This window comes from Eurytemora carolleeae, unplaced genomic scaffold, assembly GCF_000591075.1.
Source record: "Eurytemora carolleeae unplaced genomic scaffold, Eaff_2.0 scaffold1193, whole genome shotgun sequence".
In the NCBI taxonomy this organism is placed as follows: Eukaryota; Metazoa; Arthropoda; class Copepoda; order Calanoida; family Temoridae; genus Eurytemora; species Eurytemora carolleeae.
Genome location: NW_019397101.1, coordinates 60277 through 77687, shown reverse-complemented (window position 1 = coordinate 77687; position 17411 = coordinate 60277). Strand labels below are relative to the sequence as shown.

Sequence of the window (17411 nt, the reverse complement as noted above, 5' to 3'; positions counted from 1 at the left end):
AATTTACCCTTGTCCGATTCACACCGGTGCCCTTAAAACTTTGTCTAGTCAAGAATGAATGAAATATTTGTTATTTTTGGTTGGCGTTTCTCTACAAAAGTGACTTGCGAATTTCCGCTGTGAGAAACAGTGGAGGAAATCTTCAGAAAACAATTTAAGCTAAAGAGAAAAAGATATTTTCAACATTATTAATCAGATAAGTAAACAATGTTTTCAATAGTACAGTTGTGAATCGGAAAATTCAATTTTAAAATAAAGGGTCAGTTTAAATAGTTACATGTTTAAGTAATGCAAATTTGTTTGTAGTTTTTCTTTTTTTTCACTTTGCAACACCTGTTAAAAATTTATAAAAAAAACTAGGTTCCTGGGCGCTTCGTGCCATTTTTTACTAGAAAAATCATGTTCCTACAAAAACAAAATTGCAAAACAAAAAGTTCATTGTTGAATTTCTTAAATATGTGTGAGGCAAACTTTTTAAATTCTGATAACGTTCATAAACCTTCCCAAGGTGAGGCGAGATTTTACAAAACTTTGACGCTGAACCAGCTGTTCACTGTTGTCAAGTAGAAGGAAAATCTCTATTCTCCGAGGAACAAGGTCCGACGTTTTGTGAATAATGAATTGAAGGGATCGTAAGCGAAATTTAAAATGACACTCCATGTAAAATTGGTAATGCTTGATATCCAACGGAACCCTAGCATTTATGAAAATTGTTTTACATTTTGTTTGTTCTCAAAATCATCGTCCATATTCCATATATTTTTTTCGTTTACTCACTGAAAAATTGTTCAGTAAAATCGTTCGTTCAGTAAAATTGTTTGTTCAGTAACATCGTTTGTACAATAAAATTGTTATTTATTTTAAAATATTGTTCATTCAGAAATAACTATCGTTTTCTTCAAAATCGTTCAAACGATTTCAAATCTTTCATTTATGTTTTTTTTGTTTGTTTTTAAAAAGAATGGTTTTTTCATTTTTCTGAACGATCCAAGTTGTACGTTCATCGTTCGCTTTTTACAAAATTTCGAACAATTTTGTTTGTTCTCAAAATGTCCACAAATGAAAAAAGTTTAAAACAAAATCTTGGAGGTCTAATTCATACTTAATCAGACAACTCTTTTAAGGATACTGTTGTGAATCGGACAAAGCCATCTTTGAATGGAGGTTCACTTGAAATTACGCTTACAGTCCCTTTAAGGAGGAGAAATATGAGCTTGTAATTAGAGACTGGATATAATCACGTCCAACAAGTTTCAAGTTTTCGAGGCAGCAATAGATACTAATTAAATAGATATTTTTAAATAGATTCTAATTAAATAGATTCTAATTAAATCAAAATAAAATTTCGTAAATAAAAGAAAGTGTTTAATGTTCATATATTTATAATGTATTATATTGTATATATTAGAATTGATCGACCAAAGAAAAAAATATTATCACCGCCATTTCGTTGCAGATGGTTTATATCTCAAAGTAATTTCTCAATAGTCTCAATAATAGTGAAAAATACCTCTTAAAAAATTGGTCTCATAATTGTCAAAATAGTGAAAAATTTCACTGTAATAAAAAAATCTCAATAGTGAAGATATGATAAATATGTAAAAAATTTCTTATCTAGTTTATTTTGTTGGGACAAAAAGAGCCGAAAAAAGATTACTTCAAAAGAAAACAGAAAGGCCAAATAAGAAAAAAAAATAATCTAAGAAAAAATTTAAAAAAAACATGTCAAAAAATAAAAAAAAGAAAAAATGTCAAGGAAGAGAAAAAAATAAAAACTCTACCAAAAGAAAAAAATAAATGTCCCTTATTTTTTAATCTTAATTCACTGGATATTCATAATTAATGAATATAATATACTCTGTATATTAATGTGATATATGCAACCATATGAATATCATGACAACAATCGGAAATTTTCTTATATACTCCGCCAGGAGTCCTGAAAATAATCCTAACATAAACACATAAAACAGAAGAATGCCTCCGAAAAGAAAAAATAGTAAAAATACTTAAACAATGAAGAAAAAGTAGTCTAAATAATATAAAAATACTTAAGAAATGAAAAAAGGGGCCTCAATAATAAAAAAAGTGAAAGCATTTACCTCCGAAATGTAAATGTTCTGGTGCAGGGGCACCACAAACACTACAACTGAGAACCAGGGGGGCGGGGGCTCTCTTCTTCTTGATCTGAAAAAAAAGTTGTTAAAATCTGTTCCAACGACCATTTATTTTAAAGTATGTAGCATCACGTGTCACTAAAATATAATATTTCTAAAACTCTAAAACGTGATGCAATAACATTTTAATGCATTCGTTAACAAAGGTCGAGAGTAAAAAATACAAAAAATACTTTCGGCAAGTTAACATTCCAGATAAAACGTTAGGCTCTCACAAACAGCGAATTCTTCAAGGGACTGTAACTGTAATTTCAAGCGACCCAACATAACTGAAGCGGCATTTCCGATTCAAAACGTTACCAGTACCCTTTAAAGCTTTTTATGATTAGTTTGAAACAGGTTTCTAAGAACTTGAATTAAAAACTGATTATTTTAATTTGTGGTTTCTATACAAAAGTGACTGGTACATTACTTGATTCAGAAACATCAGGATTCAGCACTTTTTAAGGAAGAAAAACGACGTTATCTTGCACATTTTTGATCAAAATAACGTTTTAAAGGTAAATCGAGCATGCCCCTCATCTTAAATTCACAGAACAGTCCTTTTAAACTATTATAATGTTCTCTGGTATGAAACTGAGAATATTTTATAATATAAGCAACAATTCATGATCTGACAAATCCCATCATATAAAAGTCAGAAACAAATATATGTATGAATAAATAATTGGATAAAAGAATAAAGAAACAAGTAACTAAATAAATAAACAAATATGTAAATCAGATTGTGTTGACAAAATTAAAGAACAGTACAAAAAAAGTTATTGAACCTTCTGAAAAAATTTTATTAGGAAAACATCAAAAACTTTCGTTACCTTGGCTTCGCCTGGTCCACTACCTCCCGACCCATTTAGAACACCTCCTCCTGGACCACTACCCCCTGGACCACTTGGACCACTACCCCCTGGTCCCTCAGGAGCTTCAGGCTCTCCTCCGATCCCCGGAGCTGGAGCTTGACTAGACATTTTGATTTTTTGAATTTACATTCTCCTGAAAATAATTTGAATTTAACATTCGTATCAAATTAAAATCAACCTTTATTGTATCAGATTCATAATAACCATCCTTAACCCGTACTATCTATAGAAGCAAGCTGTCAGGGTAAGCTGTCATAGAGAGAGAGAATTAAAGAAATATTATCCGGTATTCGGGCATTCTTAGGAGTTTTATCTATCCCCCCCCCTGCCAAGCTACGCCCGACGCCACCATTTATCTTTTTGTTCTTAAATGACTTAAATGGTTGTCCTTCACCCATTTATCTTTTCATCCTCCTATCCTCATACTTTATATTTACCCTAGAAACCAGAGGTCGTCCTCCTAAAGACGTCATGAGGACGTCAATAATTACCAGTGGGACGTCCGGAGACATCGTATTTTAGGTGTTGAGGACGTGTTGAGAACGTTTAACGCAAGGATTCTTACGTCCTCACGACCTAATTTTCGAAGTCGAAATGACGTCACTTTGGACGTCCAAATGACCAAACTAGTTATTTATTTATCCTATTTATTAACCACTGAACAGAACCTAATTTATTCTATGAGTACTGCTACCCTTTAACCCTCCCCCCTAAAATTAACTTAAGTAAGTGTATGTTCCATAATTTATACAAAATGTATAAAAAATCCGTTTAGTTATTTTGTGAACATAAATAATTGCATGCACTGATATGAAGTTTACACACACAACCCCGGACATTTATAGTTCCAAAACCTAGGTTTTAAAATTATAATACCGTAAACCTAGAAATTAGATCTAAAATATTAGGCCAGAAATGTCTAAAAAGTATAAATACTATCTAGTGAAAAATGGTGCAAGTGTGGAGCATGAAAGATGATGATATTGCAGTCTACGGCCAATAAAACTGTTATGCAGCAGATTTCCTTCTTTTATTACACTTTTATAACGTTGGCAAATGCAGTATCGGAGTACGGAGTAACAAATTTTTCAAACTAAGCAATCTAATGACTCGGCTTTTTCTGACATGGAAAATTTTAAAATTCAGAGAACTTTGCGGCCACTTCTTAAATGAAATTGCAACGTTAAATCATCTTGTTTAGTGCATGTGTTAAAACAGAAAACATAACTGAAAGCATTCACTTCACTTTATCGCTTACTATTTAATGTCGAAAAAAAAAATTTTAATTTAAAGCGAAACAAATTTAGTTAAGTGAGACTTCCCCTGAGTTCCCACGCCTCTAACCATGTGCTTTTTAAGATAAAATCTAATTTAAATCTTAAAACTAGTAAAGCATGGCGCCATGACAAACTACTGAAAAACAAAATAAACAAATTAAAAATTTCCGAACGACAATTTTAAAAAGTTTTTGTTTTCGAAAGACAAACTTCTGAAGGCCTGACTACTAAACCAACAAACTTCTGAAGGCCTGACTACTAAACCAACAAACTTCTGAAGGCCTGACTACTAAACCAACTAACTTCTGAAGGCCTGACTACTAAACCAACAAACTTCTGAAGGCCTGACTACTAAACCAACTAACTTCTGAAGGCCTGACTACAAAACCAACTAACTTTTGAAGGCCTGACTACTAAACTAACAAACTTCTAAAACCCTAATCTTTGAAAAAAAACTTCTAAAAGACTAAGTTTAGAAAAACACATCTCTAAAAGACACATTTCAAAAACTTTTAAAAAATAAAACTGTGAAAGATATATCTCTAAAAGAAAGACACTATTCTGAAAGACTATACAAGACAAAATTCTTAAATAAAACTTATAAATTTGCTTTAAAGGATAAAACTCGTGAAAAATAAACTTCTGAAAGACAAACTCCCATAAGTACAAACTCCTAAAAGTACAACCTCCGGTTTTATATAATTTAATAGAGAGAAATATTTATATGTAAGTGTGGATAGAGAGGCAAGAGGTTGAGAGAACAAGGAATGTAACTCTTCGAACTAAATTAAATCCATCTTATTTGATTGAAGTGTGAATTTACATGAAGGCATATGATTTGATCATGTTTGGGATAAAACTTTTCAAGACCAATTTATTCATTTTTACACTCCTCTCATAAATAGTTTGGGTGCTGGGGAGGCATAACATTGTTTTCCCTTTTAAAAAGTAGGTCGAAAAAATGTTGAAAAATATTAGCATGCATAAAAATGTTAAGGCTATATTAGATTTTTCTTATTTTTGATTTCACCCAGTACCGTCATTATCGTCTGTGAAAAAAAATGTTCTCCAAACTTTGCTCTTAAACTATAGGTTGAAAAAGTGAATGAGTTAAAATGTTCTAGTTCAACCCCTTTATAAGATCTGGAGACAAACTTAAAGTCTGCCAGAGATGGAATTTAAATAATTTGAGCCGCGGTTTAAATCCGCCAAAACCCGGTTTAAATTTAGCGCCGGCTTAAATCTTGAAACATTTGATACAATTTTAAGTGGAACCAACCATATTTAAACCGCGGCTTAAATTCTTTAAATTCGGCCACAGGGCGTATAAGGACTTGTTTAAACGACAGAAAACGTAATTTCAAGGGACAGTACTCTTAAAAGCTTTGTCTGATTAAGTAAAAATGTTCTTGAATGTTCTTGAAGAATGATTATTTTCATTTGTGATTTCTATCCAAAAGTTACTTGCTCATTTCTTACTTCAGAAACAATGCAGAAGTCATCAGAATTGAACACTTTTCCAGCAAGAAAAAATGACGTTATATTCCAAATAAACGGCCACTTAAAGTTACATCGACTGCAGTCCCTTTAAGAACAAGACGTCTGTCCCTTCCATCTGCAAAATATATCCCTGTCTGTCCCTTCCATCTGCAAAATATATCCCTCTCAACTAAAATCAAATAGGGCAATATAAAAAAGCTATTGGGCTTCTGTACGAATAAAAAGTTTATTTTCGATCTAATTGCATACCACGCCGTTGTGAATTCTCATGTAAACTCCTCAATAAGTAAGAATCTAATGAGGATTAGTTATATTCATATCAAATTGTTACTTATTCCACTGAAGCTTTAATGAAAGCACTTAAGTTTTACTTTTTTCAAAGAATCTTTAACGAAAGCACTCAAGTTTTAATCTTAAAAATCTTAAAATATAATTGGAATTTTTTTTTTTTAGAAAAAATGCCAATTTTGGCTGGTTCTTTGTAAGTAAGAATCTAATGATGGTTGAAAGTACTATTTGCAGGTTAATGTTTTGTGCATTCCTTCAAGGTTTTAGATAGGCACAGGTGGAGTGTGCATACTGCATATCAAGTTGAGGCGTTATATTTAGATTTGCGACGCTTTATGCAATAAGGTTTCCACCCCTAAATTGCGACCATGTTATAATAGAAAAAAAGATTATTTTCAACTGTTGTTTTTTCCCAGATATGACTTGCGCATTTTTACTGCTAATTTTTTTTGACACTTTCAATCCTGAAAAACGACAATATTTTCCAAATAATTTATCAAATTAAGGTTTCAAGGGTCCATTTGGCATTGCATTGCATTGAGGCTCACTTAACATTAAAGGGAGTGACCGGCTATGCAAGGTAGTTGAACTGAGTATGCAGTGTTGTGGAAAACTTCTTTCGGATTCATTTGACACATGTTAAACTTTTTTAAAGATCTGTAAATCTTGAGTTTGGGCGCAAATTCGACGTTCAAAACTCCTACTTTGGGGGTGGATACGTTTTCAGAATTAGTTAAATTAAATTTTTAAATAACGACGACATAAAATGTAAAAAAAGTTCTACAATAAACTACAGACGTCATGTATAGGAACATGTTGAGAAAATGAAAATTAATCTTATCGAAAAGAAGTAATCTAGTTCAATTACTAGTTTCTATTTTCTCATTATTCTGGTTTCTCATTATTCACAAAGATTTTCGCAGATTTTCTAGAATTATTATTGAAAAGACGACATTTGAAGAATTTGAAGAAATCTGAGAATAAATTCAAAGAAGATAAGAAATTCAATATAATAATGAAAACGAAATAATCGATTTTAGCATTGATTTTTTGACAAATTTCTTTTGAGAAATATGTTCCTAACCATCTAATTAGATTACTGTATGATTTTTTACTTTATTTTTCGTTGTTGTTATTTAATAATTAAAAAAAATTAATTCTGGAAACTTATCCACCCCAAAAGTAGGAGTTTTGAACGTCGAATTTGCGCCCAAACTCAGGATTTACAGATCTTTAAAAAGTTTAATATGTCTCAAATGAATCAGAAAGAAGTTTTCCACAACACTGCATACTCAGTTCAACTACCTTACATAGCCGGTCACTCCCTTTAAGCTTACAGTCCCTATAAATTCAACACAGAACAAGCATGGTAAAGTTTTCAAATGTCAAGCTAATAATTATTAAATGGTCGAGTTACAACGTTGAACTTCAAAAGATGAAAATAATATAATTGTAAAAAGAAATATCCTCCCCCCCCTGTCAGCTTGTTTCAAAAGTTCAGCATTATTTTTGTTATGGATGGAAAAAAGAATAAGAAGAACATACTGCAGTATGCAGTATTTGAACAAGTACCCATGCTATATAATTCTTACTTGCAAAACCCTACACACGTTATCATTATAAAGAATCTCAAATGCAACTTAAAATTGAAAATATGCAACTAGTGACATTTAAATTAAAAATAGAATCTTTTAAAGAGAGGATTCGCAAAAATTAAAACTTATGGAGTCTTAGATTAATTCAAAAGATTATAAAACAGAACTTTTACCCTTGGCTTTTCCTATCATTTTTAAGTAAACACTATCTCTTAGAAACACGTCTGAACTTAGTTTGCAAGATACAACTTGTAAGAACTGCAAAGCGTATAACTAGTTGACGAATAGAAGCCAATGAATCAAGCAGATCGAGACAAAAGTCCAAAAGACGAAACTTTTCTACGACAATGGCGCTTAGCGTCACGCAGCAACTTAACCTGATATGGACGACAGAAAGGTTTGAATTAAGGGTGAATACAGGGGCGTTCACAGGATCAATAACTGTTTTAAAGTTTGAAGAATCTAAAACAATACGTAAACCGTGATCAGAATTATAGATAAATTCATAAAAAACAGCCTAGGCTTGGGTTGATATCTCGATCGAAGTAGAAACAATCAATATCTCGTATCTTCTGCCTGAGTCAAAATATTACAAAGTTTGATAAAGGCAAGCTTGTAAAGAATACAATTTTGCCATTTTTCAGATATTGTGGATATTATTGGGTCCCCGAAAACCGAAAAAAAAACTTTATAATTAGAATAACAGAAAGAATGGAAGGGGTTGTTTCAAGTTGATTCTGGTAAGACCTACAAAATGGGGGGGGGAAGGGGGGCTGCAAAAGGAGTATTAAAATTCATCCAAACCAAGAATCGTAGGTAGTTTAATCAATGAATAATCCTAACACCTCTTAAAAAAAGAGCCAGGGAAAGAGGTGGTGAAATATTTTAATAATATAGAATACTATCTTGAGAACCCAGCGCTGCTTATAGTTGCCGTTAATCACTCGCTTAGTTGTAAATTAAGAAATCTTGACTAGTTTCCCCAACACAGGTGAACCCACTACAAAGAATCTCAAAACCAATCACGTGGTTCTCCCGAGTTCCCCAATCAAAATTTGAGGTAAATCACGGAATCAGCGAACCTAATCCTTGCAAAAAAAAAATAGGCTGTCGGAGGAGTCGGAGTGGGTGCAAAAACCAGTTGAGATGGGGTAAGGGCCTGTAACGTTCTATAGTACTACTTCATACTGAATTTGAGATAAAAAATTACAGGATGAGCACAGCTCCCCCCCCCTCACACTACAATATATCCTAGGAACCCACCTAAAAAAGTGGCCTCGTTTCTGAAAAAGTCTCTTTGTTAGCTTTCCAAAAAACTGTAACCATATGCGAGCTAAGTAAAAAATGAATCGACTAAGCTGTAAAAATCTTAAAGATGCAATTTTTCATTCTTTCAGATTTTTTGCAAAAGAAAAGTTTAAGAATCATATGTTGGCTTGAATTAATAAAACAAACAATAATAAATATTAAAATCGTTATACTTCTCTGTACTGCAAGAAAACAATGAACTCAACTGCCATGGGTGCAACACGTGTGTATACTGTGAAAATTGAAAACTGTTAGTGCACTGTGAGTGTGGTTTTAACATATCAGGTTTGAAATATGTATACTGCAGTGCACTTTGCAGTAGTGTACAGTACACTGTTACAATTGAAGTACAGTGTTACGAGTAGTACACTACATTGCAGTTTAATTTTACGCGGGGTCAGAGTGTAATACCGTAAATACAGAGCAAGGTACTAATGCAAGGAAAGTTAATTCCGGTCGCGCATACTCTGCGTACATATTGAAACCAGTTCTCTCTGGGCGGAATTTAAAAACAAGAATAGATGCATCAGTGTTCGTTTAGTATCCGAGGAGGATAAAAACATTTAATTTTGATAATTTTGAAAATTCACAAAATAGTTTCCTAAGACCAGAATATTTCATATGTAATTTTTGAGAAAATGGATTCCATGTCAGGCTTCGACATCCGTCGTGAATTTACTTTTCCGCCCAAAGACAGTACACTGCAGTACAAAAAATGCTTACACCTCTGAAATAACTTTTCTTGCATTAGTTATACCTTGAGACAGACTCTGATAGCTAGAGTACCATATCAACCTGGATTGTCCCAAGCGATAACGCCAAAATAGGCACATAATATTGTTTGAAAAACCTAGTATTTTTTGCTATAATACGAATTACGATCTAATATTATGTGTGATACCCTTTACATTATTTTGAACAGGATATGTCCCTCTAGATGTGCATTAATTGTTGGAATTGTTTTTTTTGTTGTTGCTTAATTATCGTTCAGGGTCCACAATTTGACATTATTGTGAAAGAAAGGCAAATTGTTTATACTATTATTCTAAATATACGTTTTTCTTACATTGTCAATATTTTACTGTGACAGAAAATAAAGACAAAACATTATTGTTTTATGGATTGTTTTTCAATTCTTATTTTAGGATAAAAATATTGCAAAGTTTAATGAAAGAAAACAGTGCCGCCCCCGCCATCAAATGCTCTCGTACGCCTTTGTAGAAGGCCCGGGCGAAATAAAACCGGCCGGCCGGTTATTCAATGTCACTCCAACCTTAAGGCTTAAACTAAACCAAATTGTAAATCAGGGGTCAGAAAGTACAAATCAAAAGAGGAATCAACTTTTGAAGGAAATGAATTTACAAATTCATAAATCCATAATTTTTGCAGATTTATTAAAAGTTTATCTAGCTATTTCTTCTTTCATTGAATATTTGAAATCAAGTTTGTTATTTTATCTGAAACTATAGAGGGAGAACAAGACACTCTATAACTATAATTATATTCTAATTGTGTATAAGCTTGTTCTTTTGTTTTTAATAAAGTATTTGAGAAGAACTTTTGAAGGAAAGTATAATAAAATGATCAAATTTACGCTTGAAAACAATTCTTAAACACTAAAAAGTATAGAAGTAGAAATATTATTTAACTTTCATATTAAAACGTTCTCCTTCACATTTCACTGTACTCATCCCGTAATCCCGTTGGAGGTTAACAATAAACTACGGCTAACAGTAACGGCGGTCCGGGGTATAGTGTGTACTCTGTAGTCTTTGTGCACATGCGTATTAATAATTAAATTCTGTCCGCTATCTCCAGAAAGCAGCTTGTGAGTTGTGAAGCAGAGAGATTGAGATAGCAACTTTGGACTGACTGAACTGACTGAGACAACTCTGAAACGAGTTACTGAGTACACTTTCAGTTCAGCTGCTTAACTTAGGGCGTTCCTTCCATAAACTACATTGGTCGACAACTTGACGTCTCCTATATTGGTCGTCAAGTGTACGGTGAAATTATCTATCAGATAAGAATTTAGCGCGAGACATCTATCGGCCAACATATCGTCCCCCAAAGTACGTGAACTACACGACCACTATCTATAGAGAGAACGGGCTCGGGACTGGATACAGATTACAGACTACAGAGTTACCATGCGATTTACTAAAATAATATCTGAGTCTAAATACGAAGGTGTGCAACCATAACCTGGCATAAGCAGGGCCGCGCCGCGTGCGGGGGCCGGTCGGGTGCCCATAAAAAAAATTATGGAGTGGTAAAAAAAAATCTATAAGAGCCCAAAACTTTTTATGACTAAAGATCTAAAAACTATATTTTTGAAAAGCCCCTGAAAAATGGTTGTAGAAACATGTGTCACGCTTTGAAATGTGTTTTTAAAAAAATTATTCATTTTTTTTTTCCTTTTTTGGCATTTTTTTCAAACTTGCACTCAAACTTTAACGTTATCGATCTAATTTTCTTTCAATGAGCTGGCCTTGAAAATTGGGCTATGGACTTGCATTTAAACCAAAGAGTTAATAGAATATATATTAGAGTGGGATTTAGACAATCCTTTGGTACGAATTTTTTCAGTCCCTTTTAGCCAAAGAGAAGAGAATGTATATTATATAAAATGGCCGTTTTACATTTTTTCTACTTTAAATTCCTCTCTAATTTACATATTCTATTCTCTTTGATTTAAATTAAACCCTTCTTCTTCTTAACAACTTTATTCAATATCAATATCAAAATAGATCAATAATAGTATATCTTGTATCTTCGTACCTTGCTGTAATGAGCTGCTTTTCGCAGAGATCATCAAAAACTTCATCGAATTATTTTGCAAGCGTAGTTGCAGACTTTCATCTTTAAATTAAGAAAATTGCGAACTTGAACAAAACTGCTATATGTAAGTAAGAATTTGTTTGCAAACGTAGTTGCAATTGAATGACTTTTCATCTATATGAATATAAGAACAATTAAACCCTATGCATATTCTCTAAGGCCTTTATAAGAGGGGGGGGGGCGTGGGACGCCCCCCATCAGTCTATAATACATAGATTCATACCCCCCAGCATTTGACTTTCCAAGGAAGCTGGGACATCCAGGCCAGCCCCCACCCCCCTTAAAATTTACAATTTTATCCTTTCAACCTTAAAACCATAGAGTAATAAAACGAACACGAAGAGGTAAAGCTTGGCTCGGATGTATACACAACCGACCTCCCTATTAATTATTTTAGAGTGGTCGGTTGTACACATCACGACATGTTTACGTATCTAACGCTGAACTTGTATATAGAGTGATCGTATTTCTAAGGGGTGGGTTATGTAGGTATTTGAATATTAGTACTGATAATTAGATAGACACCTAATATGGATTGTAAACACAGGATTGTATACTGCAGTACATTCCAGTTCAGTTGTTTGTTCATGTTAATAAAAGTAGGACAAAATTTTGCATCGGGAAAAAGTGCACAAACAATTCTTCTTGTAAAAATGTGAGTTTTTTCAAAATACCAAAACATTGTGCATGGTTAGACCTTTTAAGGTTGGGAGACTCCACCATATATCCCTCAAGCTGTATTTGCTCAAACCATTTAAAGGAAGCTGAGATATTAGTCAAGAGAAAAAAACCAAGTTTGAGGAAAAATGCAACACCATTGCTCTCAACTTTAGGTGAGTATAAAAATGAATTTACTGTATTGTTTAATTTAGTATTGATAATAAGATAGAACTACCCAGTACCCATCCAGTTTGTGTTTTTTTTTCAGAACTTCAGTAAAAGTTTGAATTTGTTTGTTCATAGAATAACAGGCGCAACTATGGGTGGCAATGGGGGAGGAAGCACCCCCCCCCCCTTAAGAGTAAGAGAAGAAAGAATAAAAATGTTTGAAATAAGAATGTTATTCAAGTTAATGGCATGCCCAATGCCCATAGAAACTTAATATTTTTGACAGAACTTTTTGCTAATAAATTGAAAACCTACAAATTTGAAAATTGTCAAATGTTTGCAGTCAGCATCCTCGAATTCTCTTTGAATAAAGAAAAAAAAACTAAAAGTTTATCAATTTCATAAAAATTTAGAAATACGATACAGCGTATACAAGTGTACAGTGATAGATACGGAAACATATCGTGATGTACAACCGACCACTTTATTAATTAATTAATAGGGAGGTCGGTTGTGTACGACATACGTACATCTGAGCTAAGCTTTACCTCTTCGTTTTATTACTCTATGCTTAAAACCAAAAGAATATTTTGGATATATGTAAAAGGAAAAAAAGATAACTCAGCGTCGCCACCTTAATATATTTATCCCCTAGTTTATCCCCCCAGTCATACCCTGGACTAATTTTAATCAGATTGCAGTTGTAGACAACATTATTATCAAATTATCCTAATTTTGAATACAAATATAAATTTTTCTTTGAAATCTGGTATATGTCAAACATTTTATTACCTTTTCTTCAACACTTTTATATCAGGGGATACATAGTTATGTTCTGCCAGGACCTTTGTCTAGAGGTCTTGGAAAAAACAATGGGTTTAGCGGATTTTTAATTTTTTCATTGATTTGCTGTAAGAATGTTGGGTAAAATGACGGGAGCAGATGAAAGTTAGAATATTTTTCCAACGGCTCAAAGATTAGATTTCCATTCTTCACGAACAGTATAATGCTCTTATCAACATTGGATCCATTTGTAGTACAGTTAACCACAGAACAATATCGCATGATGTTCAAAATTTACTGTCTACTGTTTACATACCCCGGATCTGTGTATACTGTATATAAACAGATACCGCAATCCGTATTTTTCCTATGTATTGTTTGTCCTGTTGTCACTACATGATCTATACCAGGGAGTAAGGAATAGAAGGGAGATATAACTGACGCGGTTCGCCCTACCAAATGATTATACATGCTTTGCAGACGGTACTCCATTTTATATCGAGCTGTTTGGTTTCTTTAGTAGGGCCCCACAGGAAAAATATGTATTGGCTCAATTTTCTTTGACCAGTTTCGCCAATACATATTTTTCCTGTTTTTACTCGATATAAAATGGAGTACCGTCTGCAAAGCATGTATAATCATATGGTAGGGCGAACCGCGTCAGTTGTATCTCCCTTCTATTCCTTACTCCCTGATCTATACCTATTACACTAATTACACCGATTCCCTTCTGTCCCTGAACTCTGTACTTATTACAAAGACGACAGATTACACCCCTTGGATGGTACCCACATGGAGCTTACGAAAGGTGTAAAAAAGTTATTTTTTTTTCTCCCCAAATTCTGAATATTTGACCATAGAAGGAAACAAATAAATTGTCAATTATCGTTTTAACCATAGATTTCCAATTTAAATCCCCTTAAAAATTTACAGACCCAGCAATCCAAATTACGTATTTTAGCTTCAAATAAGTGTTAATATCTAATTTTTGTAAAGAAAATATTTTATAATCCTTCTCTATTTTATTCCAGACATACAACTACAAGAAGGCTCTATATAGCGTGATTGCCTAAAACTTTTTATATAAATTATTTGTTAAATAGTTAAAATGTCTGAGAACAAATAATTGCATTTTCCAAAAACAAAAATTTAAAAACATTGTTGTTTGAAAGAATTTAATTGTGTAAAAAAGACCAAAAATGGCGGGGAAAACAGTGAATTGGCCACTTAGGAAAATTATTTTAAAAAATGTAAAATTTCGTATTTGAGCTAGTTTTTCCCCAATACTTCCTAATAAATGTGTCTGCACACAACTGGGATTTTTATTAGGGGCACCATGAAGCCTAGAAATTGCATTTACTCCTATTAAAATTGCAAAGTATATAAAATAATCCCACAAAAAACGATAATATAACATAACCCCTGGGAAATTTTTGGTTGGCGGTAAAGAATTATTTTGCGCATATTTTGCTGTATAACCAAGCCTATCTTACCACTCAAAGATGTTCTTAATAGCTAGAATATCCAATTTCTAATGTTTTCTCATAAAATGTTTTTTAATAAATGTTGAGCTACATTGCAAACTTGGAAAGAATTCCCAAAAAGTGAGCGAAATAACACGCATCACGAATTCAAATCTTGGACGGGTTTTGGAACGTAAATTAACTTTGGAAACAATCCATAATTTGGAAATATTCAATAATTCAGAACAAAACACACTTTTATAATTTACAGAATAGCATGAATCACTGAAAATATTTTTATCATCTATAATTTGTTTGCAAATTATACTTTTTAATACAGAGAGATTTCAAGTTTCCTCCGTTTTCAAAAAAAAATTCCTGCATTTTCTGTTCAACTTAATTGCAAGAACAATTTAATATTAATATTAGAATTTTTAAATGTTAGAAGCATAGATAAAGATAGATTGCGCATAAGACGACATTTTTCATCTTGAAAGATATAAATGTACAGAGATGTTTTAAAGATATTCCTATTATATAGATTAACTAGGTCGGTTGTGAACATTGGCAGTACTTATGTCATTGAGTACTTGTGGTGTACATGAGTTCTGTAGAGAGAAATTTATGTTAGTTTAGTCCTTCTCATGTCCTTCTTCAGTTCTCGTCAATATGATATATTGCTCAGTGAAATATTGTTGTTCAAATAGTTCCATTCCCGGAGTTTTTTTACATTCTATTAAAACACCAAACCACCCCACATATCATTGAAGTACACTTTGACCCCTAGAAGTATGAGTTCGCGAACTGTACAATTCTTGGTGATTTTGCGTACATAAGCTATCTATGCTTATTTATTTATCTATGGTTTTAAGTCGTTATATTTTGAAATATCAGAACAGAATGAATCATTTACATTTTTATTGTTTCATTATTTAGATTCTACTGAAATGCGAAAAACTTGTTTTGTTACCAAATTGTGTAATGCTTGTAAGTATTATTGACGACCAAAATTAGAGGCTGCATTCAAAATTTCAGGCTAATTTACCTCAATTCTTAGGACCAAACACAGACATGTACAAAATTTGGTGTCAGAAAGTGTCAAAGTTCACTCCCCCCCCCCTTTCAATATAAAAATTATGAATAACATGACATATAATTACAGAAACAAACCTGTGTAATTCCAGATGTAAGAAAATAAGTATTAATGGTGCTTTTTACATTAAAGTATGGTATCTTTTTATTCCAGAGGCTTGGCAATCCTGGCGCATGCAGTTAAACATATACACTTTCTGGGTCTCTGGGTTACCCTTGATTTCGTAGACGACTTCACGAGTCTCTTGAACAATTGCTCCTCTTATATGCCAAACCATCAGGACTATATTGAAGGTGAATTTATAAGTTTCCTTAGGTCCTCGACGTCAATTAAGGCTCATCCTCTGTTGGTAATCTAAATGTTTAGGTTGTTTTTAGATATTCTTTGTTGTTAGAACCGGCAAATAGTTTAGTTTATTAAATCACTTATTGAGTGAAACTGGTCTATTTATACTTCACATTGCTGTGTCTCATGTTCAAAGGACTTTATTTAGTCATAATTTGAGTCTATAAGTCGTTTCTCTATTCAAGAATTTTGTGGTTCTTTGCACTCAACTTGAGAAAAAACCTTTCGTCCAATTTGGTCCAAAAAATTAAGAACCATATCAAGACTTTAAATTGCGTTTAAAAAAGTTTTCAGTTTGAAAAAAAAGTAAAAGTACAAGGATATATTCTTAACTTTAAAAAAAATTAATGTTTTGTCAATTAACTCCTTGTATTTATGTTTTTATTCTTATTAAAAACTGCTAGGCGTCTGTCATTACTGCCATTAAGGGGACTTCCGACAAACGAAAACGAAATCTTGAAAGATGGGTGTCACGTCAATATGATTAATGTACATTTAGACAAACGTTTAAAATTGCTGTAGTCCTTTCAAACAACTACTTGATAAATAATAATATACAGGGTGTCCCACATCATATTAGATCGTCAATCAGTCTGAATTACGATTTCCGGGACTAATCAGAAAATTTAAGAAGAATGATTCATTTTGAATAATTAAATAAGGCTAATGTAAGAATTTTCTTGCGGAAAATACTATAGTTTTTTTTCGAGTATTATGGTATTCTTTTGGCGTTGAAACTTGGAGATAATCTAATCTGATATCTGTAAATTTATTATTTATTATATTCTAACCAGCTATAGGGTAAACTAAACTAAACTTCCTGATATTCTATCCAGCTTTAAGGTAAACTAAACTTTCTGATATTCTAACCAGCTGGAAGGTAAACTAAACTTTCGATGATTTTCTATCCAGCTTTAAGGAAAACTAAACTTCCTGAAAATCTATCCAGCTATAAGGTAAACTGCACTTTCTCATATTCTATCCAGCTATTAGGGTAACTACACTTCTTGATATTCTATCCAGCTATTAGGGTAACTACACTTCCTGATATTCTAT

At 32.7% G+C, this 17411-nt stretch overlaps 1 protein-coding gene across 2 annotated transcripts in view; it reads right to left on the bottom strand.

Moving 5' to 3' along the window:
- LOC111711849 (uncharacterized) overlaps positions 1-3164 on the bottom strand; it is a 29197-nt gene extending 26033 nt beyond the window's left edge. For both annotated transcript variants that reach the window (XM_023486310.1, XM_023486311.1), the window contains exons 1-2: positions 2993-3164; positions 2103-2187 (exon numbers count right to left, since the gene is read on the bottom strand). In XM_023486310.1, the coding sequence (XP_023342078.1) occupies positions 2103-2187; positions 2993-3142 (235 nt within the window). In that variant the 5' untranslated portion in view covers positions 3143-3164. The remainder of the gene's footprint in view (positions 1-2102; positions 2188-2992) is intronic.
- Positions 3165-17411: the final 14247 nt, after the last annotated feature.